At 37.0% G+C, this 26,261-nt stretch overlaps 1 protein-coding gene and 1 long non-coding RNA gene across 2 annotated transcripts; one reads left to right on the top strand and one right to left on the bottom strand.

Moving 5' to 3' along the window:
* Positions 1-16,099: 16,099 nt before the first annotated feature.
* LOC131002961 (zinc-finger homeodomain protein 4) lies at positions 16,100-18,210 on the top strand. Its single transcript, XM_057929450.1, has one exon. It carries the CDS (start codon positions 17,120-17,122, stop codon positions 17,849-17,851), a length of 732 nt encoding a protein of 243 aa, XP_057785433.1. The 5' UTR covers positions 16,100-17,119; the 3' UTR covers positions 17,852-18,210.
* Positions 18,211-19,058: 848 nt separating this feature from the next.
* On the bottom strand, positions 19,059-22,930 carry LOC131002966 (uncharacterized). Its single transcript, XR_009094484.1, has 5 exons — positions 22,757-22,930; positions 22,641-22,676; positions 20,991-21,054; positions 20,268-20,323; positions 19,059-19,645 (listed from the first exon to the last, which is right to left on the bottom strand). It is a non-coding gene; the product is annotated as an uncharacterized LOC131002966 (long non-coding RNA).
* Between the last annotated feature and the right edge of the window lie 3,331 nt (positions 22,931-26,261).

Raw genomic sequence — 26,261 nt, 5'->3', positions numbered from 1 at the left:
TACAACTATGTGTATCATACAATCGGATTGCACTCTCACTTAAACTCTGATCCGCACATTGATTCGATTCCGTATCCTAACCCAAATCTTATAAATAACATTATTTTTAGTGCGAGTCAATCCGATTGTACGATACACCTGATTGTACTCAAGTTTTTTTGTATAATTAATATATCAACTCAACAAAATTAATTAAGTATAGTAGATAAGGTATTATTTACTGAAATAATACTTGTGAATAAATGATCACAGGAGTTCCACGGGATGTACTATATAATTGGTCAATGGTACTCCTTCAGTGGGGTAGTTTTGCATTAATTTTAGCTGTGACTATATCATGACTCTCTTAATGACACACACAAAACTTTGCATATCCAAGATTAATTTTCCATACCATAGAAACCCCCGAGGAATAATCCATATATAGGAATAAATTATGTATAGTGATAAAAATATTTCATCCATCCCATTTTTATAGACTTATTTTTCTTTTTACACTAAAACAAAATATTTCATCCATCCCATTCTTAAGTTATAATTATAAGATTCTTACTAAGAATCTTAAATTTTTAAGTAATATCTTACATTAGTGATGAGTGATGAGTGATGAGTAAATCACTAATCAAATTAACATTGTTTGATGATACATTAATCTATGTTGGATAACTACTTAAACTCTTGGCTTGTTTTATTAGCTAGACTTCTTTATTAATAAAGTTTCATATTTTCTGATAGTCTGGTTGAAAATTGATGTTGTGACACATATTGCTAAAATAGGTCATTATCTGACATTTATTAGACATGAATTTAGAGAATTTGATTGAAGTAAACGAAACTTTTGAGGTGAATAATCAATGTTTAAATTTTCAATTGTATTTCAATATATATTTAATTTTAATATTTTTGTATTATTATCTTTGACCAACTTATTAGATGATAAATGAAAAATAAATAAAAATGAACAAAAAAATAATCAAAAAAAGGCTGAAAAAATAAAAATAAATTACCGACGGCATTTGCCGTCGATAATTAGCGGCGGTGGCACCGCCGTTGGTAATTTTGGCCGGACGGCGGTGGTCCTATCGCCGGATGTCACCGGCGGTGGTGATTAGCGGCGGCCACATGTCGCCGGTAAATAGCGACGGCAATTGCCGTCGGTAATAAATAAATATTATTAAATTAATTAATAATAAATATAAAATAATATATATTTAAATTAGCGACGGCACAACCGCCACTAATTAGCGGCGGTTGTTTTGCCGTCGGTAACGCGCCGGTAATAGGCAACAGGCGGGTCGCCGTTTTTGCCGCCGTTGTGCCGTCGGTAATTACCGGCGATGGCACCGTCGTCGCTATTCACGCGTTTTTTTGTAGTGCTAGATGCGCCAAATATATACTTGTTCAAATATATATATATATATATATATATATATATATAATAAAAACACTTTTAAGTGTATAAAATATAAATAAATCTTGTCCATTAAATCTTGTTTGATCTAATGGCTTAAGATTTGCCTAATCTAATCCATGCATATTTACGCCTAATTTATAAAAGGATAAACATGTAATTGCTTAATTTAATACATATTCACGCCTAATCCATACAAATCTTTATAATATACTCATTGTAATTTTTGGTGAATGAATAATTGCCATAAGTTCTCACAATTAACAACTACTCCCCCCGTCCACGAAAGAACTTCCTATTTTTCCTTTTTTGGACGTCCACAAAAGAACTTCTTACCTATTTTTGGACTATACCCCACCACTTATAATCCTCTTACTTTCACTTTCACAACTCTCAATATTAATTATAACATATTTTCACCACTCTCAATACACTCAACTACCTCTTATCCACTCTCAATTAGGGTTGTAATCGAATCGAATCGAAGCGAATATCAACATATTCGATTCGTATTCGTTAAATGGTACTAATATTCGATTCGTGATTCGATTCGATGTCGAATATTAAACTTGATTCGGTATTCGATTCGTTGCTATATTCGAATTATTCGATTCGATTCGAGTATTCAATTCGTCTTTTAAATGTACCTTAATTTTTCGAATCGAATACTCGATTCGAATATTCGATTCGAGTATTCGACTTATATTCTATATTATTCGATTCGAAATTCTGAATGAAAAAAAAAATATTAAATAAATGTTCAAGTGATAATTCCACTACGAGAATCCTCAATATAACACTACAATGGAACACAATTGTGATATTCCTGCAAGAATATCAAGCGATTCTGTATTTCAACATTTCAAAAAGTAGAAGAAACAAAAGTATCAATAAAATGAAAGCTCCTGATATCTAAACCAATTTGTATGCTATTCTAATTTTTCAAAATTTAATCATATAGCATTTACGAAGCAGGAAAGATCAACACTTAAAACCAATTTTGATGATACTCTAATTTTCCAAAATTTCATCATTTAGCATTTACAAAGTATAAGAGAAGGCTGGCTGTGTGGGGGCGATGCAGGCGGCGCGGCAGCAGGAACCAGAGCTTCAGATCTGACCAAGAGTTGTACCGCACAGTAGCAGCATTCAGAGCTTCAGATCTGACCAGTCTTCTGCGCCCACCGGCTCGCGCACGGCGCATCCAGGCGCGAGCAACAACAGCAGCACCAGAGCAGCACCGAGCGCACCGGCGCGCACAGAACAGCAGCAGCCAGCACAGAGCAGCACCTGCGCGCGCGACAGCAGCAGAGCAGCACCGATGGTGGAGAGAAGGCACGGTGTTGGGGGAGAGCCGGAGAGAGCGACGCTGCGGCGGAGAAGTTGGGCGACGGGCGACGTCGCAGACTCGCGGCGGAGAAGATGGACCAGTGCAAACGCACAGCGGTGTGGAGATTCTGGAGAAGAGAAGTCCTATCAGATTTGGAAAAAATGAGTGAGGGAGCGGCGCCTCTCTTAGTTAGAATTAGGGTTAGAAACTTAGAATTAAAAAAATAAAAATAAAGGAGGGTTAAAATTAGAAGTTAAATATTATAAAAATTTTAATTAAAATATTAATATTATATATATATATATATATGTGTATATATATAGAATTAGATTTTTTTTAAAGGAGTGCTAAAATTAAAAGTTAGGTATTATAAAATTATAATTTAAATATTATATATATATATATATATATATATATATATATACCGAATCGAATATCTACGAATATCGAATCGAATATCATAATTTCATATAAGTATTTGAATATTAATCGAATCGAATCGAATATTTATTATCGAATACGAATAGGGCAATTTCGAATCGAATCTCGAATCGAGCAAAAATATTCGATTCATTTACAACCCTACTCTCAATACACTTAACAATATTTTTTTTTTAAACCCGTGCCACTCCCTCCTAGGAAGTCCTTTCATGGACGGAGGGAGTATAATTTTAATTCTTAAAATTTATCATACCAAATCTCACTAATAAAATTTCAGATTCGTAACAGTGACTTTATTATGTAGTAAACCACAAAAAAATTTAATTCTTAAATTTAATAAAATTTCAGATTCGTAACAACTATATTTTCAATTCTTAAAATTTATCAGACCAATTTTCTGGTTTGGTAATTCTATTATTTTTGTTACGAATTAAGATTTGATAAATTCCAAGCGAATTTTTTAAATAATGTTACGCATTTATTTTTTAGGAATTTAAAATTCGTAACACAATAATATGGAATTCGTAACAAAACATATATGTTACAAATATGTTCTTTAAATTTCCTTTTACGAGCAGTGACTGCAATAATTAATCACATAATTCGTAAGAACTTATAAGTCGTAACAAATAAACATTTCTGAAATGGAATAAAAAATATTTGCATATCTCATAGCATCGGAATCGGAACAGAGAGAGAGAATTTGTGGAAAAGTCAACTGCACTCTATTACCTTTCTACCCTTTCGAAAGTGTTAGTTACAAATCATCAGTGCACATATTACGAACTGTAAATTTGATTTATTTTAAATCTGGAGCGCTAATTGTTGATAGATGGACGGATGGATTTTGTTTATATTTTATACACTTAAGAGTGTTTTCATGGTAGCCCACCCATATATATATATATATATATATATATATATATATATATATAGGGGAGGGCTACAGTAAAAACACTTCTTAAAATATAAATATAAACGTTTTTTAATGTACGAATTTTATCCAACAGGGTTACAAATTCATCCAACATGGTTACGAATTGTGAAAAATTAATTTTTGCTACCTTTGGGATTCGAACCCAGGACCACGAATTCATCCAAAAGAGTTACGAATCAACCGTAGATCTTGATGATCTAAGGGCTGAAAATCATTTATATTTTATACACTTAAGAGTGTTTTTATTCTAGCCCTCCCCTATATATATATATATATATATATATATATATATATATATATATATAGACTTGTTTATATAAAAAGTAATACTCCCTCCGTCCTGCTCCAAATGTCTCCTTTCTTTTGGGCACGGAGATTAAGAAATGTGTATAAAGTAGATAAAGTGGGTATAAAGTAAATAAAGTGGGTTGTTGAAAATTATTTAAATATTAAGTATAGAGAGAGTGTGTATTGCCAAAAAAGGAATGAGACATTTGGAGTGGGACAACCCAAAATAGAAAATGGGACATTTGGAGTGGGACGGAGGGAGTATTTTTTTACTCATTTATTATTATTAAATTGCTATTATATATAAAAAGAAAAAAACAAAAAACTTAAAACCCTTGAAAGCACAAGAAAGCAGACTAAGGGTCGAGCCTCATTAAAACCTTCCTACGGAAAACTCAAAGGGAAAAATCGTAAGAAGGAAAAAGAGTACCCGTCTAGACGATCAAAGAAACGACAAGAAAAGGAAGAGCGGAAGGGAAAGTTTCAGGAACTCCGGCCTAACCATCGTCCTCTAACCAACCCGGCTCAAGCCAACAGAACCAAAACAAAAAAATAAACCAACACAGTAGGCAAAAGGCGGTGATACGCCGTCGCCAAATGCCCACAACGAAAACCAAGCAAACAGAAAAGGAAGGCAAAAGGCCGGTGAGACGCTATCTCTATATGCCCAACACTAAGACCCACAAACAGAAAAGGAGGCTTACGGCCGGTTATACGCCGTCACCAGAAGACTCCCGCGAACCCAAAACCAAGCCAAACGAGAGCCGAAGAAGGTCGGCGCAAAAAGACCAATCTCCCCGAAGAGAGAAGAAGTAACAGTTTCGGCCGGTGAGATGCCGTCGCCAGAAACTGACACCCCTTGAACAAACAAACCGAAGGGACAACCCCCCCCCCCCAAAAAAAGCAGAAAGAGAGATTACACGGCTGGTTATACGCCGTCGCCATGAACATCCCTTTTGTCTACCAAAAACCATTGATCACTGGAAAGTCATTTCTGAAAATAGTTCTGTTTAGGAAACAGCTCTGCTGTCCACCCGTGTGCTGCTCTGGACGAGACTGCAGAGCTTCAAAGCTCATGTAAGCACTGCCAGCGTAGCCTACTCTGCTCTGGACTGTCAGATCTGGAACAATCCAGCTCTGGAACATAGCCCTGCTCTGGACCTCTGTCAGCTCTGGCACATAGCTCTGCTTTGGAAAAACTCTGCTCTGGCTCTGGAAATTAGATCTGCTCTGGCTATCAGTTCTGCTCTGCTCTGGACCTGCCATCTCTGGAACAAGCCAACTCTGGGAATGAGCTCTGCTCTGGACCTCAGCCAGCTCTGACACATAGCTGTTTACTCTGCTCTGGATCTGGTAATTAGCTCTGCTCTGGCTAGCAGTTTTGCTCTGATCTGGACTCTGGACCGACATCTCTGGTACAAGCTAGCTCTGGAGCTTAGCTCTGCTCTGGATCTCATCCAGCTCTGGCACATAGCTCTTTGCTCTGCTCTTGATCTGGTAATTAGCTCTGCTCTGGCTAGCAGTTTTGTTCTGATATGGACTCTGGACCGACATCTCTGGTACAAGCCAGCTCTGGAGCTTAGCTCAGCTCTGGACCTCAGCCAGCTCTGGCACATAGCTCTTTGCTCTGCTCTGGATCTGGAAATCTGTTGGGAACCTTGTGGAATATCCTAATCCTTGTTTTGATGATACCAAAATCCATAGGTCTTAATTGTAATAGACTAGAACTGTTGGAACTCAAGTGTTAGAGTTCGTTTCTAGTTTAGCTTGTGGTTCTGAAGACTGTTAGAGTCTGCATGGTTGTAAAGTTCTGAAAACTATCAGGGATTTAAGATCTTATCAAGAATATGGTTTCTATAAGGAAACATCATGTTTTTTTTTTGTATTTGTTAATTAAGTTGTCATTGACTTTATCAGTTGTCACCACTAAAGTTGAAAAAGATTTTTCAACAATGAAGGTCATGAAGAGTGTTCTTCACAGTCGTATGGGAGATAATCTTTTAAATATTTGTTTAGTACCTTACATAGAAAATGATGTATTTGTAAATGTTACTAATGAAGCTATTATGTAGAGGTTTCAGAAAATGAAAAAATATGAGAAAAATGTTGTGAGTTATGAAACAATCATGTTTATTTGGTTTATTTGAATTGTTATGTAATTTAAACGACATTATGATCGTGTTAATGATTACTCCCTTCATCCATGAAACATCTTTTTAAGGAGAGTTGACACAAATTTTAATAAAAGCTAATTGTGTATTTGATGAGTAGAAAAGAGGTCCCACAAGTTAGAAAAAGTGATGATATAGTGACTAATGAAAAACGTGGTGCGTCCATTAATAACAATGTGTATACATATGTTGGAATTGTAAGGATAATACATTACAAAAAATACGAGGATTACCGATGGAAAAAGCCATCGGTAATCCCATGAACGACGTCGGCAAAAGCTTTACCGACAGCATTACCGGCGGCAACACGGGGATTACCGATGGAAAAAGCCGTCGGTAATCCCATGAACGACGTCGACAAAAGCCTTACCGACAACAGCTTGCCGTCGGTAATACCGTCGTCAGTGATGCCATCATTGACGGCGACACACGGCCGTTGGTAATTACCGACGGTGTTCCCGAGGGTTTTGCGAGATATTTACCAGCACGCTATCGACGGCGTTGCCCTTGGTAATTACCGAGGGTACCAACGTCGTCGGTAACGCTCGACGGAGATCCGAGAATTTTTCCGGTAGCCTACCGAGGGCGCCGTTTCCATCGCTAATATTTTTTTTTTCAAAAAAATATTTATTTATTTATTTTTATTTTTTTAATCAATCTAGCTTATTATACCCCACAAGTATTTTGGTATTTGTACTGTGTTTTGAACTTAATTGCATACGTTAAGACGAACTTCCCAGTGGGTCACCTATCTTAGATTCAATATTTCCCTTCCCGATCTCTGTTTTGGTGGATTCACATTGCAGACCTTATTCTTTAAGAATGAAGTTCTATTTATCCTAAATACATGATTAGGAGGTAAGAACTTTCGATGATTGTCAAACCACGATTATTTTCCACTTTTCGATAGAGTGAATGCTTCTGTATTCTCCATACAATGTGGACAAGCTAATCATCCAACTGTACCCCACCCAAACAACATAGCGTACGCTGGAAAATCACTAATAGTCCATACAAGAGCTGCCCGCATCTGGAAATTTTGTTTCAAAGATATGTCATAAGTATTCACACCTACCTTCCACAAAGATTTCAACTCTTGTATTAGCGGCTGCAAGAAAACGTCCAACTTCATCTCAGCTTCAATGGCCCAGACACGAGAACTCTGAGGAACATGAATTGTTCTTTCATGCACAACCACAGAGGCAAGTTATACGGTGTGACAATAATCGGCTAAGAAGAATACTGACGTCCTGATTGTGCGAAGGGGGCAAAACCATCTGTAGACAGGCCCAATCTCACATTTCTTGACTCCTGAGCGAATTCAGGATAAACTAAATTCAAGTGTTTTCATGCCAGAGAATCTGCCGGGTGGCGCATAACCCCACTGTCTGTAGAAGTCGCATGTCAACGCATATCTTTGGTTGTTGCTCGAGATGCAAACAACCTCTGCAGTCGGGGCGTCAAAGGAAAGTAGTGCATCTGCTTGGCCGCCACACGTTTTTTTCGGCAGCTTTCAGATGCACTCAAGTTCTCCTTATATCGTGATTCACCACATAATTTACAGCTTTGCAACTCACTATCGTCTTTCCATTACATTATGCAATTATAAACATAACAATCGTTCTTCTGTACTTGCACCCAAACCACGCAGATGTCTTTTCGTACTATTGAAGTTGTCGGAACACTTGTTATCCTTCGGTAAAGCCGTTTGAAAAAACAAAGACAACTGATTGAAACATCTATCTGACATGTGGTTTTCAACCTTTATGCTCATGAATTGTATCATAAAGGATAACTGTGAGTAAGTATCACAGTCAGGGTACAATGGATTATCGGCTGAGTTCAACATGTCATAGATCTGTTAAACGACATGATTGGGCGGCTCTTCGAGATTTGGAGGATATTTAAAATTAATAGGACCAACATGATCATACACAATCCTTTGGTAGTTATTTTATGACTCATCATCCTCATCCATTCTAGTAGGTTCTGGCGGCCTATACACTAGTGTTTTCCCGTGATAAACCCATGTTGTGTAATTGTGGACAAACTCACGCCTAGTAACATGTTCTTTAATTGTAGGCACAGATAAAAAGGCCTCGTTCTTACACTTCCTACACGGACACCTAATGTTACCTACACCATCTGTGTAAGCCGTTTGATTTATCGCATACTCAAGGAAACCCTCAAGTACTGTTTCAAATGCAGAACAATCATTGTATCTCGCATACATCCACAGACAATTATCACTCATTCTTGTAAATTCTAATTGAAATAAATAAATAAAATATCATAAATTACTTGAATCAAACAAAATTTCGGCAGCATAACCTCACTATCCCGACTACCAAGTGCTCGACTCTACCAGCAACTATGTTAACCATAATGGCTCTAATTTACTAGGTCCACCCGGTGTTGGATTAAATTTTGAATTAATCTAGTTAGTGGACAAATATATATATCTATATATATATAATGTAAATAAATACTATTATATTATGTATATATTAAATATTATATTTATTATTCGTTGAGGGACCAAATAATAAATATTGATAACTTGAGTTGAGAGGTTATAAATAAGAGGTCCGGTCCCCAGGAAACGGTACGCTCTTTCAGTATTCTCATTCCCATTAGAGTCTACGCATATTCAAAAGAATACCGTATTCATGGAAGATCAAATCTTTATACTGAATTCATCATTGCATCAGGTTATTAATTATAGTAAAAAAGTATTCTCAGGTTATCATCATAGAATTTGTAGTAATTACATGAATTAATTCTTACACCCGGCCCCCAATTGTTCAATCAATACAATATAAAATAAGTAATAAAAAATACAATAATCAAATTAAAAACAATCATTTGTTGGGAGAAGATCTTTAAGAAATAATCAATTATATCCCAAAGGAAGAAAATCCTTAAGAAATTGATTAAATTTATCCCACGATATAGTAACATATATGTAATCATTTATCCTCAACATATAATAGTAAATTTTAGTTCATAATTATTTGATTTCTTTATGTGTTGCTTAAATGAGAGACACTAATCATAAATCACTAGAATTTCAAGTTTTGAAACACAAAATAAATAAAATTGACGAGAGCGTACGGTGGTGGTTGGTGGCGGAGCGATGTCGGAGAAGCGGTGGACTAAGACGAGAGAGAGAGAGTGGCAAGAGAGCGGGAGAGGGAGGGAACGAGTCAGAGAAATGGAGAGAGAGAGACTGAGATGAGAGAGAGAGAGAGACACACACACACACACACACACAGCGACACAACAGCGGTGGCGCGACGACGACGTGGGGTCGGGTATGAAATAGTAGTGACAGCGCGGGTCAGAGAGAGAGAGCTAAAGTTAGGGATAGAGAAGCAAAATAGAGGGAGAGAAACTTACCGATGTGGAACGAGACCACGACGGCGGTAGGGGAGTGGCGGCGGTGAACTGGAGTGACGGACGGAGGCGGAAACTGAAATTGGGGAAGAAAATTGCCGATTTTAATCTACACGCCGTCGGTAATCGACGACGCGTTCAAATTTAACGACGTCGTGAGCCACCCTCGGTAATATTATTATCAAAATAAATTGAAATTTAAACAAACATTACCGACGGCAGCGACCGTCGGTAATCACCGAGGGGGTCACGCCGTCGGTAATCCGCTAGTGCCTGTATCGAAATTAACCCTCATTTTCTCCCATTGGTGGTGAGTCGGTATTTACCGAGGGTGGATGTGCTGTTAGTAATCACCCTCAGTATTGCGCGTGTTTTTTGTAGTGATAGTTAATGGAATGGTTTCAAAAAATAGACTAGAAATATGTTTTAATGGACAGACAAAAATGACAAAATAGGAAAATGTTTTGTGGATGGTACAAGTATTATTTTTTAATTATTTTTAAATTTATTAAAAAAGAGTCAAAAATCTAGCTCCCCCACTGAACAAATCAATTTGATGAGTTTCTTTCTTTACTTGTTGGGTCCCTTAGTGGGCTATTTTTAGAAGATAAAACTTGAATCTCTTTTTCTAGACTGATATGAGTATCGAAACTGATACTGAAATGAGTTGACTGAAATGATCAGTGTAAAGCGAGATCAATTGAAAGGGGTGTAGACCGATATTGATAATGGTTCAGTAGGTTAACTTCAGTGCGAAGAACTAGTCGACTCACTGATAGTTCAAGTATGGCATCAGTCTAATCAGTTTTTATGAAATAAGATGAGTGTTAGAAATCTTACTAACTATCCGAAGATTTGTTAGTTAGACTGATAACACTTTCAGCGGAAACGATTTTACGAAATAGCCTTTAAGTGAAATACTTTGCAAGTTCTTAGGATTTCTCTTTTCACATTAACAATTTCAGTAGATAAAAGTTTGTGGACATATAAGAGCAAGTAGAAACTGAAAGCAATAAGAACTCAAAGAGTTTTATGTGGTTCAGAAAGGAATTTTCTACATCCACGGTCAGTTGATCACACTGACAAAACACTGGGTTTGTGCTTACGGGCACAACAAACCTTGCATCTGAAACTCAAGTTTCAGAGCCAACACACTTGGTTGGACTTCTCGCTCTTTCTTAACTCGCAGTGCTAAGACAACAGTCGTCTAGCTTGCGGTGGTTAAGAGTCTCTGAGTTCAGAACGACATCTCGAACTCTCTCTATCTCAAACACTCTTTTCACTCGTTGTAAAAAGGGATTTAATACTCCAACTATTGATTACTGAGAACAGGCTCTCGAGTAATCAAAACTAGGCTAAGGATGAAGAATTTTTTCCTAGCAACTTCTAAGAGAATTTTGGTATATCAGGTGAACTAATATTTGACAATGGAGGATTCTCTTTTTCGATTCAAAGATTTGGCTAAGTGTAGGCTGAGTCTTTAGTTCGGCAGAGCTTCAGCGTGAGTTCCTGAATCGGTGAGGTTGAAGGTTGAATCTTGAGCTCTATTTATAGGCAAATGGAGAGAATAGATCCGTTGGAGGATATCCTTCAATCTTTTCTGCTGTTTGACTTGTCAATTCAAATTCTACTCAAGTCTTCGTCCTCTATTTCCTTTACACCGAAAAAGGTATGACCTTTCTGAGCTAGGATATGGTGTTACAGAGCATGGTAACATGGAAAGGGAAACTCTGCCGGTTGAAGGACGATTCACCATATCCTTGCATTAAATGCACTGTCCTTAGCATTAAATGCGGTGTGTACTGGAAGCATTGAAGTTGTCCTTTGTTAACACTGAGTGTGTTATGCATAACTCCATCTTCACTCCGCATATGGCATTATCAGTCCGAGGTTTTAATCAGAACATTCTCTTCAATTGCATTGAATATTCCTCGACTGATCAGGTGTACTGAAGCATTTCCCTAACACTTGTACTTCAGTGCAAATGCTTCATTAACTTCAGCATTTAATTCAGGTGTGCTTCAGTCCTTCATACTTCAGTCTTTCATACTTCAGTCTTTCAGTCTTCAGTTCTTCGGCTTTCAGTTGTTGCTCTTCAGTCCTTCAAACATCAGTGCGTTCGTCTTCAGTACTTGTTTTTTCAGTCCTTGCGACTTCAGTGCTTTGGTCTTCAGTCTATACTAGAAAAATGAACTCCAACAGTTGAGTTCAAAAAGATTCTAGACTATTACAATAGTATCTAGGGGTTTTGAAATCATCAAAACAAAGGGTAAGATATTTCTTCTATTTTCCCAACAATTTCCCCCTTTTGGTGGGTTAATTTTCTCCACTTTTATACACATCTAATAATCATTTATTAAAAGAGTCAACTTGTGAGATAGCTACATTGAATAATGAAACACAATATTTGGCCACTCATCTAAAAAAACATAAATTTTGGCCATTTTTTACGTTTTAGGACTATTTTGCCCTTAATTAGGCGGGCTGGGTTAGGGTTTCGCGTGGGTTATAATAGTACAAATGGCACTAATAGTGCCACTTGTGCCATTCAGGCGCGCGGCACTGTGCCATTTAGGACTATTCTGTCTCGCATCTCCCTCTCGCCCCTCTTCTCTCTCCTCTTCTCCCTCTAGAGAGGTGGCACGATTTAGGGGCTAGGGTTTTCCGGCGGCGGCCAGGGACGGAGCCATGGGGACTGAATCCCCTCCCAAATTTTGAGTTTTTTTTTAGTTTCGAAGATATATATAGGAGAGAGTTCAATGGAGACCACTCCCTTAGATGAAGAATAAAGACCAAATTATGTGCGTCGATCTTGCTTAATCTAAGGGTGATAATTTAACCTTTAATTATGATTTTATTTCATTTATTTTATATAATAAAGGTTAGGTTTGTCATTTTGTATTTTCTTCTCCCAACTCATTCTCTCTCTCTCTCTCTCCCAACTCACGCTCTCTCTTTCTCTCCCACAAGGCTATCAGCGAGGAGCGTCGAGGGCACCACTTCCTCTCCTCCGGTGATATGCCGCCAGTACCTCCACCCCTTTCTCTTTCTACTAGCGGCAACAACGAATATCCCTGTGTCGACCGCATCTCCACCCAGCCGCCGCCTCCCTTTTCCAGATCTGGCATTGCCGTCGCCGCCCCTGCTCCTCCAGTGAGGACGCTCTCTCTCTCTCTCTCCCACACGACCATCGGCGAGGAGTGTCAAGAGCGCCTTCTCCTCTACTCTGGCGATACGCCGCTAGTACCTCCACCCCTCTCTCATTCGACAGGAGGCAACAGCGAACATCCTTGCGTCGACCGCAGCTCCGCCGAGCCACCGCTTCCCTTTTCCAGATCTGGCATCGCCGCCGCCGCCCCTGCTCTTCCGGTGAGGACGCCGCCTGTTGCCACTTCGTCTGTCAACAACACAGCAGCAACGACGCTGTGACAGTGGCACCGCTGCCGTGGCAGACGCCTCTCTCCATTCCCTTCTTCTGTCAACTGCCCTCCCCCAACTCTTACCTCTTGATACATGCCTTGGAGGCCTAAGTTACGTTGCATATGTGGGCTTATTTAATCGAGTCTCTTATTTGTTTTTATTTTATTATTTTCGTGGGTTATATTAGGGTGGCTGAAATTGAGCCTTAGTTGAGTCAGTTTTGAGTTTTATATCTTGTTTTGACTAAGGATTTGTTTCCTTATTAGATTAGGAGTTATTTTTCATGTTTATTCTCCTAGTTTGGTTAGGTTTTCGCATACCCTATATATAGGGCTTGCTACGCATGAAAATTAGGGAATAAGGGCCATGTTTGGCTTATTAAGGTTTGTTTTAAGTTGTTTCCTTATTAGACTAAGTTTAGTTTTTGCCTATAAATATGACCTCTATGTAGTGGACGAAAATTATCCTTGATTAATAATATTTTAGTGAGTTTTTACTCCTCTCTTGAGAGTTTTCGAATTCCTTTTGAAATTCCAAGACGAATTCATCTATCGACGTAACGGCGAGTCAACCAACTCTCGTCGGGTGTCATTCATCGTCGCCGAGTTGCTGCGTCAACATCGCGTTGGGATATAGGAAATTCTTTCGCCTATATAATTCCGTGGGTTAGATTAAGAGGTTTTCGAATTTTTCCATCCGTTCGTTCATTTCAAAAGTCTTCCATTTGCGTGTTCGTTTGAACGGTCTGGCAATGATCGTATCACCTCTAAACCCTTTTATTCGTCGATATGTTCGTAGAAAAATAAATAACATACTAATGTTCGTCGGTATGTTCGTAGAATAACAAATGAACATAATAATGTTCGTCGATTTGTTCGTAGAAAAACAAATAATGTTCATCGATATGTTCGTAGGAAAACAAATGAACATACTAATGTTCACCTATTATGTTCATCGACGGATCAGGTCCCAGAATGGGAAGAGAGAAATTTTCGAAATTTGTTCAACCGAATCCCAGAATTTGTGGATTTGAGTGGACATATTTGCCATTTCCGGATTAAATAAATGTAATTAACCAACATTTAATTACATGAAAAATCATTTCAGCAAATTATATGGATCATTGATTGGATTGAGATGAATGTACCTATGGGATTCGAACTCAGGATCACAAATTCATCCAACAAGGTGATGAATCAACCGTAGATCTTGATGATCTAAGAGCTGAAAATTATTCTTATTTTATATTTTAAGAGGTATTTATATAATATATATATATATATATATATAGTATAGGGGGCGGTTATTCAATAAACCACCCTTATTTTAAGAATTACGAACCAGCAAAAATGCATGAATTTTATGTATAACACGCATGAATAAACTGTATAAAGGCATGAATATCGAAAAAATAATTTTTTGCTACCTTTGGGATTCGAACTCATGACCATGAATATATCCAACAAGGTGATGAATCAACCGTAGATCTTGATGATCTAAGGGCTGAAAATGGTTCTTAATTTATATTTTAAGAAGCGTTCTTCTTTTAGCCTTCCCCTATATATATATATATATAATTCACTCATATACTCCCTTCGTCCCACTTGAAATGTCTTATTTTCTTTTTTGGGTTGTCCCACTTCAAATGTCATGTTTCTTTATTGGGAAAAAAGAAGGGATAATAAGTGTCTTTATTGTTGGACCCACTCAATTTTTAACCTTACACAACACCACTTAATACTCTAATTAATTTGCTCCTAAATAACCGTGTCGAAAAGAAACAAGACATTTCATTTGGGACGGAGGGAGTACTTAACTTAAGGATAATCGTGTTATTTAAAACTATACAATCTATGAAAATATTGTTCATTATTATTATTACTATTATTATTATACTTGTCTTTTAATAGAAAATGTATGAAATGCCCAAAAAAAATTATTTAGATCATGTTTGTCTTTTAATAAAAAAAATGTCTAAAATATACGAAACGTTCAAAAAAATTGTAACGTATTTAAACTAATTTGTAATATATTGAAACTATATAATCTACGAAAATGTTGTTCGTTATTATTACTATTATGCTCGTATTTTAGTAAAAAATGCCTTAAATATAAGGAATGCCCAATAAAAAATTCTCAGGGGCTACTGCCCTCGAACTCCCATACAAGGTCAGGCCCCCCACCCCCCTGGAACTTAATTCCTAGCTCTGTCCCTAGGGGCCTAGGGCTCCGGTTGGCGGCGCCCGTATCGCTAGCAAATGGGGGCAAGATCTGGTTTGGGTGTCTGAGTTTGGAGAATTGTGATTGTGATTCCAATGTGAAATTGAAGAATTGGGTGTCTGATTTTGGAGATCTAATTAAAATATAACAATTTTCTTTTTAATCTCTGTGTCGAAAAGTATGTGGCACGGGGGAGTATTAGAATCTGTGAGTGTATCCACAGTGTGCGAAGAGAGACGTTCGCATAAAATACCTGTTTCTAATATTTGAAAGAAAATCATGGCGTTGGAATTATGAGATAATTTAGCGTTAGCCTAATGAAAAATGCAAGTGTAAGGAGAAAGGCAGAATTAGCAACAGCTCTTTGCCTGGTCCAAACCTGGTATGTTGTTCAGCTCAAGTTTATTAGTATGATTATGAACTAAAGTTAAATTCTTGCGCCACTTTTGCTTTTACCTTGCTAAGATCTATTTCAAAGTCGTTTCTTTTCCAGAATTCCATTGTGGGATTCTCTCTCTCTCTAACAAATAAATACGCACAGTGAATTCACAAATCGACAACTTTCTTTGTCCTTCTCCACTCTCTGACACACTGCTCTCTATGTGGCGTAAACTTGATGCCTGGTAGTAGTGCAAGCAAAGCAACCCACCCCACTTTAATTTTTCCCTCTCTAAAACACCCTAACTTCCTTACTGTTAAAAAAATAAAGTAGAAAATAAATTTTGCTTTTATTTTTCCTTTTTCTATCTCACGCTCTCTATCTCTTTCCCTATCGACCCCTTTTTTTGGCTCACTCACTACTTCTATAAGCTCATGTTTAGTGCTTCATTCCATTCTCAAAACAGCCTTCAACCCCCCCTACCCCTCTCTCTCTACAAACACTTGTTCATCACCCAAAACTTAACTCCAATTTGCTTGCGCTAACAAACGAAACCCTTCTCTCATTTGCATTATTGCAAGGTGTTTCAACTTGTTCAAGTTTTTCGAAAGCAGAAATTTCAGGCAGTGAGTTATAGTTCTTGAACCTCATATATATACTACATGACTTTATTTATTTTTCCCTTCAACACTATTCTTTCAGACAAAACTAATCTCTGCCTTACTTCCCTTTATTCAAGAAAACATGTTTACAATGTGTAGAAAGAAAAACGCAGGTTGATTCACTGTCATTCCCTACTAACAAATATAGTATTTTGTTCTTGGTTTCTCCTCCCAGTCTATAAATCCCACAACCCAATAAGCTAACCTTAATTAATTTCTGCCTCTTAAAATCAAACTCAGTTTGAATTAAGAATTTGTGTCAACAACACAGTGATTTATTCCCATATTTATATATAGTGTCGTTGCTTGACACCCCCCCAAAAAAAAGACAGCTAGCGCGCGCATAGGAAAATTTACAAGTGAGGGCATGACTTTTAAGGTTTAATCATTGGTGTTAGCACCCTAATCTGGTGGTCCTTTTGGTCTCCAAACAAGTGACACACGCACAAAAGAGGAAAGATCTAATGGAGGTTCCAAGTGAAGAAGGTGATGAGATGCCGCTCCCACTCAACAGCACCTATGGTGGGCATGGCCACATGATCCATCACCATCATCATCATCCACCGCCATCCCACAACCACATTATCATCCCTTCTTCCGCCACCCAGATCGCCGACGACGATTTCAAGAAGCCCGTCAGGTACCGCGAGTGCCTCAAGAACCACGCGGCTGCGATGGGCGGCAACGCCACCGACGGCTGCGGCGAGTTCATGCCCACCGCCGACCTCGACGCCCTTACCTGCTCCGCCTGCGGCTGCCACCGCAACTTCCACCGCAAGGAGGCCGACGGTGACCCCTGCGACGGCTGCTACCCCAGGATTGGCCGCAAGCTCTTCCTGGGCCACCACCACCACCAGCACAAGGGCTACAGGCCACACCAGATGATTATGCACTCCTACAACAGCGGCGGCCCCTCCGAGTCCGACGAGCAGGACGGCGGCAGAGCGCCGCAGCTGGTGAAGAAGAGGTTCAGAACCAAGTTCAGTCAGGAGCAGAAGGAGAAGATGCTCAACTTTGCAGAGAAAGTTGGGTGGAAAATACAGAAGCAGGAAGAAGGAGTGGTGCAGCAGTTCTGCCAAGAAGTTGGAGTCAAGAGAAGAGTTTTGAAGGTATGGATGCACAACAACAAGCATACTCTTGCAAAGAAGACCCTTCTTCAATCTGACCCTCAACATCAGAGTTTAGGGACTAATTAATTAATTAATACTACTGTTTTTGCTGCAGAAAGTTATTACCTTTTCCCTTTTGTTTATTTCTATTCTATTCTGTTCCTACATTTTTTATTTTGGGTGGGGGAATATATTGGGATCTGTTAGATTTGGACTTTTATGTCGTGAATCTGCGTTTCAGGAGTAGCTTTATAATGTGTTTGACAATAATGGTGTTCTTATGTAGTTGAAGAAATTAAAACTGGGGTTTGAGTAAGTTTTTAGTAGTTGGAGTTTGGTACCAATTGTAAATCCATTTTAGCGAGGAATGGATTTATTTCAAGGATGTCAAGCTTGTTATTCTCCACGTCCTAATTTCATGATATGGTTTTCTCTTCTTGACGCAATTAGTTTTAAGTTTGGGGATGCATGTCACATGAAATCCTTTATTTTACTGTTGGTGTCTTATTTAGTAGAAGTATAACCCGTAGAAATTCGACCGACTTTAAATTATAATTTAAATTATTTATATTAGTTTATATAATATAATTATCTTTTAATTAATTTAATTAGATGTAATAAAGTTTATATTATATTCGCTTCGATCACGAAAAGTATGATACTTTTGCTATTTTGAGTGTCCATAAAAATTATGGCACTTTCCATTTTAAGGCATGACTGTATTACTTTTTTTTTATCCCTACAAACACTCTTTATTTACAAAAAAAATCACTTTTAATTCAATCTCAACTACTCACACTACAAAATTCGCGCAAAATAGCTACGGAAATTTCCGTAGCTAAAAACACTAATTCCGTAGCTAAACAGTTTTACCTACGGATCGGGAACGGATGTCGTCCGTAGGTATATCGCTCGTCGCTAAATTTTTAGCTACGGAAATCCGATCCCTCGCTAATTTTAGCTACGGATTTAGCTACGGAAAATCCCTCGCCGGAGTGTGTCGCCATAATCGTCGTCTAGCGGTCACCAACGGACTTAGCGACGGAAAAATCTGTAGCTAAATGGCTACGGAAATATCCGTAGCTAATCCGAATCCGGCGACAGGAGTTTCTTGACCAGCTATTTGGATTTAGCTACGGAAAAATCCGTAGCTAAGTTGCTAAAATTTTGTAATTTTTATTTTAATTTTTGTTTACCGTAATACAACCTGTTATATACTCGATTTCTAGCAGAACTAACAACAATTAATATTATTTCAACATCCAACACACTCATTATCCCAAAATAGTCAGTATCAAAGTCATAAACCAAGATAGTTTAGAAATCACGTGTCTAACAAGTATTTCAAAACCAAACACCTAGAAATAGTAGTCACAAACCAAAATAGTTTAAAAATCACATATCTAACAAGTATTTCAAAATCAAGCACCTAGAGATAGTCGATATCAAAATCAAAACACATGTATAATCATGGAACATGTGATGGTGGATCTGGATGGCTAGTGGCACTGTTTGATTGCTCTTGCAACTGCTTGATAATCTCCATTGCAACTTTAACATGTTCTTCTAATCGAGATGTCCTTTCTCGCTCCTCTTGAAGCTGCTCCTCTACATCTCCTAGGCGAGTGGCATACTGCTCTTTGTCAATGTCGGACATAGCTGAAGTACTACTCTCTCCCGATATATTGGTCTTCAAGGTCAATGCGAGACTACCTGTGCCGAACAATCTTTGCTTTTTATCTAAACCGCCTCCCAAGACATCTAGATAAATCTTGTTCATATCCACGGGCCTCCCAAGACATCTAGATAAATCTTGTTCATATCCACGGGCGTATCAGGATTAGATTGGCCCATCTCTGCAGCAATTTCTTGTACCTCCACCTAATTGATAAAAAATGTTATATATAATGAGAAAAGCTACTTCTTTTCTTAGCCTTGCTGTGAACATTTTAATACACATTCAAGATTCAAGAAACAGCCATATAAAACTAAGAATTTAGTTAATGTATGATAAACATGTTAATCAAAGCATCAATAAGAATTATATGGCTGTGATTTTCTTCTAAAGATCGAAGCCTAGAACTAGCATCAACAACTGCTCAACACCATTTTCCATGATTTTGGCTATCTTCGTCCAAAAATATCAAAACTGCCTAGAGAATACTCAAGGAAAGTTTCAAGTCCCGACAAAAATGTGGGATTCCAACTACCATCAGAAAGATATCGACTATACATCCATTCACGATTTTGAGTCATTCTTGCAATTCATAATAAATAAATTCCACTAAATGAGGTAATCGAGAATATATATATACTATAATAAAGAATTTTCAAATAACCCTCTAAAAAAAAGATCCAAATCCTCAACAATCAAAAAGAAAAATCACACAACAAACACATAGTTATACCTTAATTCAGTAAAAAAGAATTTTCAAATAAGATGAGTCATTCTTGCATTTCCTAGTTTATAAAACAAGAAATATGAAGGAATGATCTACATTACCTGTTATGTTGTGAAGAGGAGGCAAGGGGGCTGAATCTGATCAGTTAAGACCAAGTCTGAAATGATAGGAAACAATCAACAATAAGACATGAAGAATTTCACTCGGCTGAACAGGAAAATCTGAAATGAAAAACAATAAGGCACATAATATTTGTGGTGGTCTGACTCCATTCTCTATCTCCTTATTTAGTTTGACAGTTGCTAAGTAGCATAGAAAGGTTGAATAAATTCTTTTTCTTGATGACTTCTTTTTCTTGATGAATGACCTTTTTCACCAAGTAGTTCTCTTCCAAAAACAAAGCAGAGTAAACTGATATTTAAGCTAATCATTGACTCTTAGAAATTCCTAATTAGTCATCTAAAAATCTACTAATGAAACTGAAACTATGGTCATCAATGGCAAAATGTGAGTAGGTGTGAGTTTATATCTAACCGTAAACAAACTGTTTATATCTAACAGTTTCTGCATTGAAGGTCAGATGAGAAATCAGCATGTATTGCATTGATGGCTCATGAGGTACCTATTTATTATTCAGACCATCATTTTGTGTATAAATAGTTACAGAGCTCAACATAATTGTAATGGATTCTGGCTCCAGGCAAGTCTCCGGCAGCCTAAATTTTATTCGTTAGCAAATCAATGGACTAGCTACACATTCACAGCAAGACGATGAATTTATCAATCGTCTTTCTGATGCAAAACAGTAGGCATACTAATATTACCATTAAGAGCAGCATGATAAACTCGTTTCTCTGCTAATCCAATATCTGAAAGAACCAGATTGCCCTGCAACATAAGAGCAACAGGAAATTCCTTTCAGATAAATGTAGTAACCAGCAGCCACAGTATCACAAAAACTGGGCCTCGATTTTCAGTTTTCTACAGCTTGCAGTTCATAAGCTTCTCCCTATTAAGAAATAGAATTTTTTATTACATATGATGTAGTCAATAGATTGCTAAACATCATGTTATTTGGTCCAGGAATAGTGGAAGCCCAATTCATCAATGCAAGACAAATGACAGAGTGGACTCTAGAAAATGAATTTCATGTGATTCCACATAGGCAACCAATTGATGCAAATTTTGACACTTAATAATTTTAGCTAAAAGCAACATTCAGAAAATAGGTACCTCATGAGCCATCAGCTGTCTCACATTTAGCTAAAAGCAACAATCATTCAGGTAATATTATTTGAAAAAGAAGAAAGTAAGGCAGATAGGAGCCTATGATACTGGTCTGTATTTCTTGATTGGAATAATTGAGAATGGTTAGTATTACTTCCACAATCTTACTGCTAATAAATACAGATGTTAAAGGCTAATATTTTCCTAAAACAGGAAGCAAGAGACACAGGAGCACTCAAGGAAGCAAAGGACAAGTTGGAAAAGCGTGTTGATGAGCTAACATGGAGATTAGACATTGAGAAACACCTACGAGTATGCTGAAAATACACTCTCCCAATTTAAGTAATAATCAAATGTCACAGCCAGCAGCAGCAAGAACGAATTTGCAAATAATTTATACAAGCAGCCACTAATTATATTGTTCAGTTATTTCTAAAACCAAACAAATATATCAGATGTTAGAGTTATTGTCTAAGTATTAGATAATTAATTTGTGGTGATATGCATCCTTCAATTATATGTCATAATAAAAATTAATCATCTTGCAGATGGATATTGAAGAAGCTAAGGGGCAGGAAATAGCAAAATCACCAGACAACATTGCATAAGCAGGAAAATCACAAATTGGTCAATGGGAATGATTTTTACAATACACTAGTAAAGATCTTCTAGGAAATAATACTAAGAGATATTACAAAGACCTTAATAGACCAGCCTGAGAAACTTAAAAAACATAGAAGCCTCCATACCTTGACAGAGGTAACCAATGTGATTTATCTCCTGATAAGAACCACACATTTAAAAGAAAACATAGATCCCGAAATTAAAGTACATGCATCATACGATAAAACATGCTCTGAATAACAGAAATATGTAGCAATAGCAGATTATTTTCCTCTTTTTTCTGGCAGACGAAATTATGCAAATGATAATATAAGTGCTTGACCTGAGTGTGAGTGCATAGGCAACAGCAAAATTATGTACACAATCACTGTGCTTCTCCAGAGAACCACATTTCAATTTGGCTGTAATCCATTTGCATAATTTACCAGAAAACATTCAGAGGCAGCAACAAAATTAGGATTCAATACATGCTTAGAAGTGAGCAGAACATTACCACGAACGAGTGCAGCGTTATCACTCGGAGAAAGAAAATAAATCGCATATATTTCACATGAATTCACATCCCAAATATTCCACAACATTTATTTCATGCCTTTTACTTTGTTCAAGCCTTAGAAACTTACGGCGTCTGCGACGGTGAGCGAGCACGGTGGCGGCACCTGTGAATGAGAATGAGATGGTGAGAGAGATAGAGATCGACGATACTGAACGTGATGTGAATGTCGTGATCTGTACCTACCGACGACTTTGAGGGAAACGGCGGAGCAACCGCGGCGACGGGATGAACGGCGCCGAAAGAGTGAGAAACGCTAGGGTTTGCAATTAGGGGAAAATGAGAAGAAGAAAAACCGCGGCTGCACCTTTAGTTTTGAAATTTGGTCTTAGCTACGGATTTTGCTACGGACATTCCGTAGCTAATAAGTCACAATATCCCGCTACGGACTCTGTCCGTAGCTACGAATTAAATTTTAGTTTAGCTACGGATTTAACTACAATTATTCCGTAACTAATTTTTTTTAACAAAAATTAGTAATTTTTTTGACTTTAATGACGGAATACATCCGTAGCAAAAGTATTGCTACGGAAATCCGTCGTTAAATCCATAGCTAAATTAAACAAATTATTTCCGTAGCTAATCCGTTGTAATTCCGTCACAGAATAGCTACAGAATTATTTCCGTAGCTAATTCCGTAGCTAAATCTAGCGTTTTTTTGTAGTGTCATTTCAATTTTGGTGGGACCATTTGTCCACTTGGCGATTTTTCAGTCTCCGCTTTTGAAAAATCACCACCAATTTTCTTAAAACGTATGCCCCTTCAAAGTGTCATACTTTTGGTGGACGGAGGTAGTACTAATTTCAACTATATTCGTCAATTAAATATTAACTTTTTGCTAGAATGATAAAAATACACTTCGGTCCGTCCGCGATATCGTTTCCACATTTGCCATTTCGCGATATCGCGGACAGACCGAAATGGCAAATGTGAAAATGATATTGCGGACGGAGGGAGTATAAATTTTGTACAATTTTTCTATATTGACGGATAAGAATTAATTTAATATCTCATTTGTCATCTAAACATCATCTCATCTGAAGTTTGTAAGACCAGATGATCATCAAGAACTCGAAGACGATATCTGACTTTTGAACGCCAAATTTTTTAGCATTATCTCGTCTGGACCCTAAAATACTATATCTGATTTAATGCGTCAGTCGTTTCAACAACACTACCTGATGCTTTAAATATCATAACTCACTTCTAAACATCATTTTCAGTAAGAGTTAGAAACACCAGGGCTGACTTGTGAGATTATGCAATCTGAAGCTTGTGAGATCATAACTAACTTCTAACCATCATCTTGTATGGAGCTTGAAAAATCATAACAGGCTTTTGTGCATCGTCTCATTTAGAGCTTAAAATACCATAACTGAGTTTCAAACATCATTTCGTTTGGAGTTTGAAATAATAAAACTGGCTCGTGAACATCATTTTGTTTAATGTTTGAAAGACTATAACTAAGTTGTGAGAATCATCTCGTCTAAGGCTTGAGAAAATTGATGTGATATTCAAATTATATCATATCAATTTATTTACTATTTCAATTGGTAAATTTTCCTAACGAAATCAATTAAAGAGTAATCCAAAAAAAAAAATTATACGAAGTATTTTATTTTATGACCAAATTAAAATGAAGAATTTAATCACAATTATTTATTTTTAAAAATAAAATTAAATGATTTTTTATTTAACTAAATAAATTTGATCAACTTTTATTGATAAATCAATTCAAATGTTTTAATCTGAATCACTCCACCAATTAAATGTGGGTTTTTGGTTTGGAGAGTAAGAGCATCTTTTTATATAGATTTTATTTTGGTGAAATCTCATAAAAAAAAACAATGTGGGATGAGAAGATTTAGATAAATAAGAATGAATAAATATAAAATGTTTGGAGAATTAGGATAAATAAAAATGCAAAAATATGGCGATGCCACATAGGAGTATTTCATTTTCCTATTAGATATGTGATGATTTAAATACTTATTCTTGTCCTAAACTCATATAATAATATCAACTAATTTTTCGAATTTGTTTAAATTTATAAAACATGTATATAAACAAATAAAATATCAAACAATAATTGGTTAATAATCTCGAAATTCGACGGATGAATTATTTTAAATTGTAATTTAAACTATATTAATATTATTTTATAATATAATTATTTATATATAAATTAATTTTGAATTTGTTTAATTTTAGGTAATAGAGTATTACTTTCAACCACATTCCTCAATTAATTGTTAACTTGTCGCTAGAGTAATAGATACCTTTATATAAATTTTCATTCAATAAAATTTTAAAAAAGGTCGATGTGAGAATGCAGATTTTAGAAAAAATAAAAGAAAAAAGAATGTCTCACATTTGTGTCAATTGTATATAAACCTTATTTTTATTAATTCTGTACAAATTGTTTACATTGACGAATAAGAATTAAGTTAAGACTTCATCTGTCATATGGGCATTATCTCATTTAAACCCTGTAAGAATCATAATCTAAAGCTCGACAGACGACATTCGACTTTTGAACACCAAACTTTTGAGCATCATTTCGTTTAGACCTTAAAATACTACTCCCTCCGTCCGCCAAGATTATGGCAATTTGCTTGGGCACGGGATTTAATAAAATTGGTGATGATTTTGATGTAGTGGAGAAAGGGTCCCACCACTTTATGAGATGAGTGGTTGAGATTGAATTTTGAGTTGTTTTTTTGTAAATAAAGAGTGTTAATAAGGATAAAATATTAAAGAGGATGGTGGGACCATTGCCATAAAAGGAAAGTGGCATAATCTTGGCGGACGCCCAATATAGTAATTGTGACAGAATCTTGGCGGACGGAGGGAGTATATCTAACTTTTATGTGTCAATTTTTTGAACATCACTGCCCAGAGCTTGAAAGATCAAAGTTGACTTGTGAGATTATATCATCTGTAACTTGTAAGATCATAACTAACTTTTAAACATTATTAAAATCAGATTTATATTAAAAGAGAAAAGAAAAACCTAAAGAACCCAAAGATGCACAAGGGAGCAAACAAAGGGCCGAGCCTCGTTAAAACCCCTTTAAAGAAAACCCAAAGGGAAAAACTTTAAAGGGGAAAAAGAGTACTCGTCTAAGTACAAAGCACCAACGTGAAAAAAAAGAACAGAAACCAACTCCAGCCAGAGAGGGGGGGAGAACTTCGGAAGCTCCGGCCTAACCATTGCCTCCAAGAAACTCCGGACCCCTTCCTGACAAAAACAAAAATCCAGCCAAAAACCGACCCCCAAGCAAAGAAAAAACAAGAAAGCTCGTTTCCGCTTGTGAAAGCAAAGCAGGAGAGCACATCTACGACCCAATCTACTCTCCATATAAACGAGACCTGTCGCCAGGCCAATCTGATAAGGAAACCCAGACTAGCCTCGACACAACCAACGGGATCCGACCTTGTCAACCCCAGCCGCTAGCACACCAGACGACTGAAAAAAGGTTGAGAAGTCACCCCAAAACTTCCTCCTATCCACGTCCAAACTGACCTTCACGTGAAAACCACCAAACCCAGTAGAGTTCTGAGCATACTTTTAAACATCATCTTGTATGAAACTTGAAAAATTATGACAAACTTTTGTGCATTATTTCATTTGGATCTTGAAATATCATAAATGAGTTCTGAGCATCATCCCAATAGAGTTTGAAAAAAT

This window comes from Salvia miltiorrhiza, unplaced genomic scaffold (assembly GCF_028751815.1).
Source record: "Salvia miltiorrhiza cultivar Shanhuang (shh) unplaced genomic scaffold, IMPLAD_Smil_shh fragScaff_scaffold_39, whole genome shotgun sequence".
Classification (NCBI taxonomy): Eukaryota; Viridiplantae; Streptophyta; class Magnoliopsida; order Lamiales; family Lamiaceae; genus Salvia; species Salvia miltiorrhiza.
The sequence above is the reverse complement of the archived record's forward strand: the minus strand, read 5'-3'. Positions and strand labels throughout refer to the sequence as shown.

Bases quoted from the DNA above. Each gene is read 5' to 3' on its own strand.
- LOC131002961 (XM_057929450.1), top strand. From the start codon at position 17,120: ATGGAGGTTCCAAGTGAAGAAGGTGATGAGATGCCGCTCCCACTCAAC.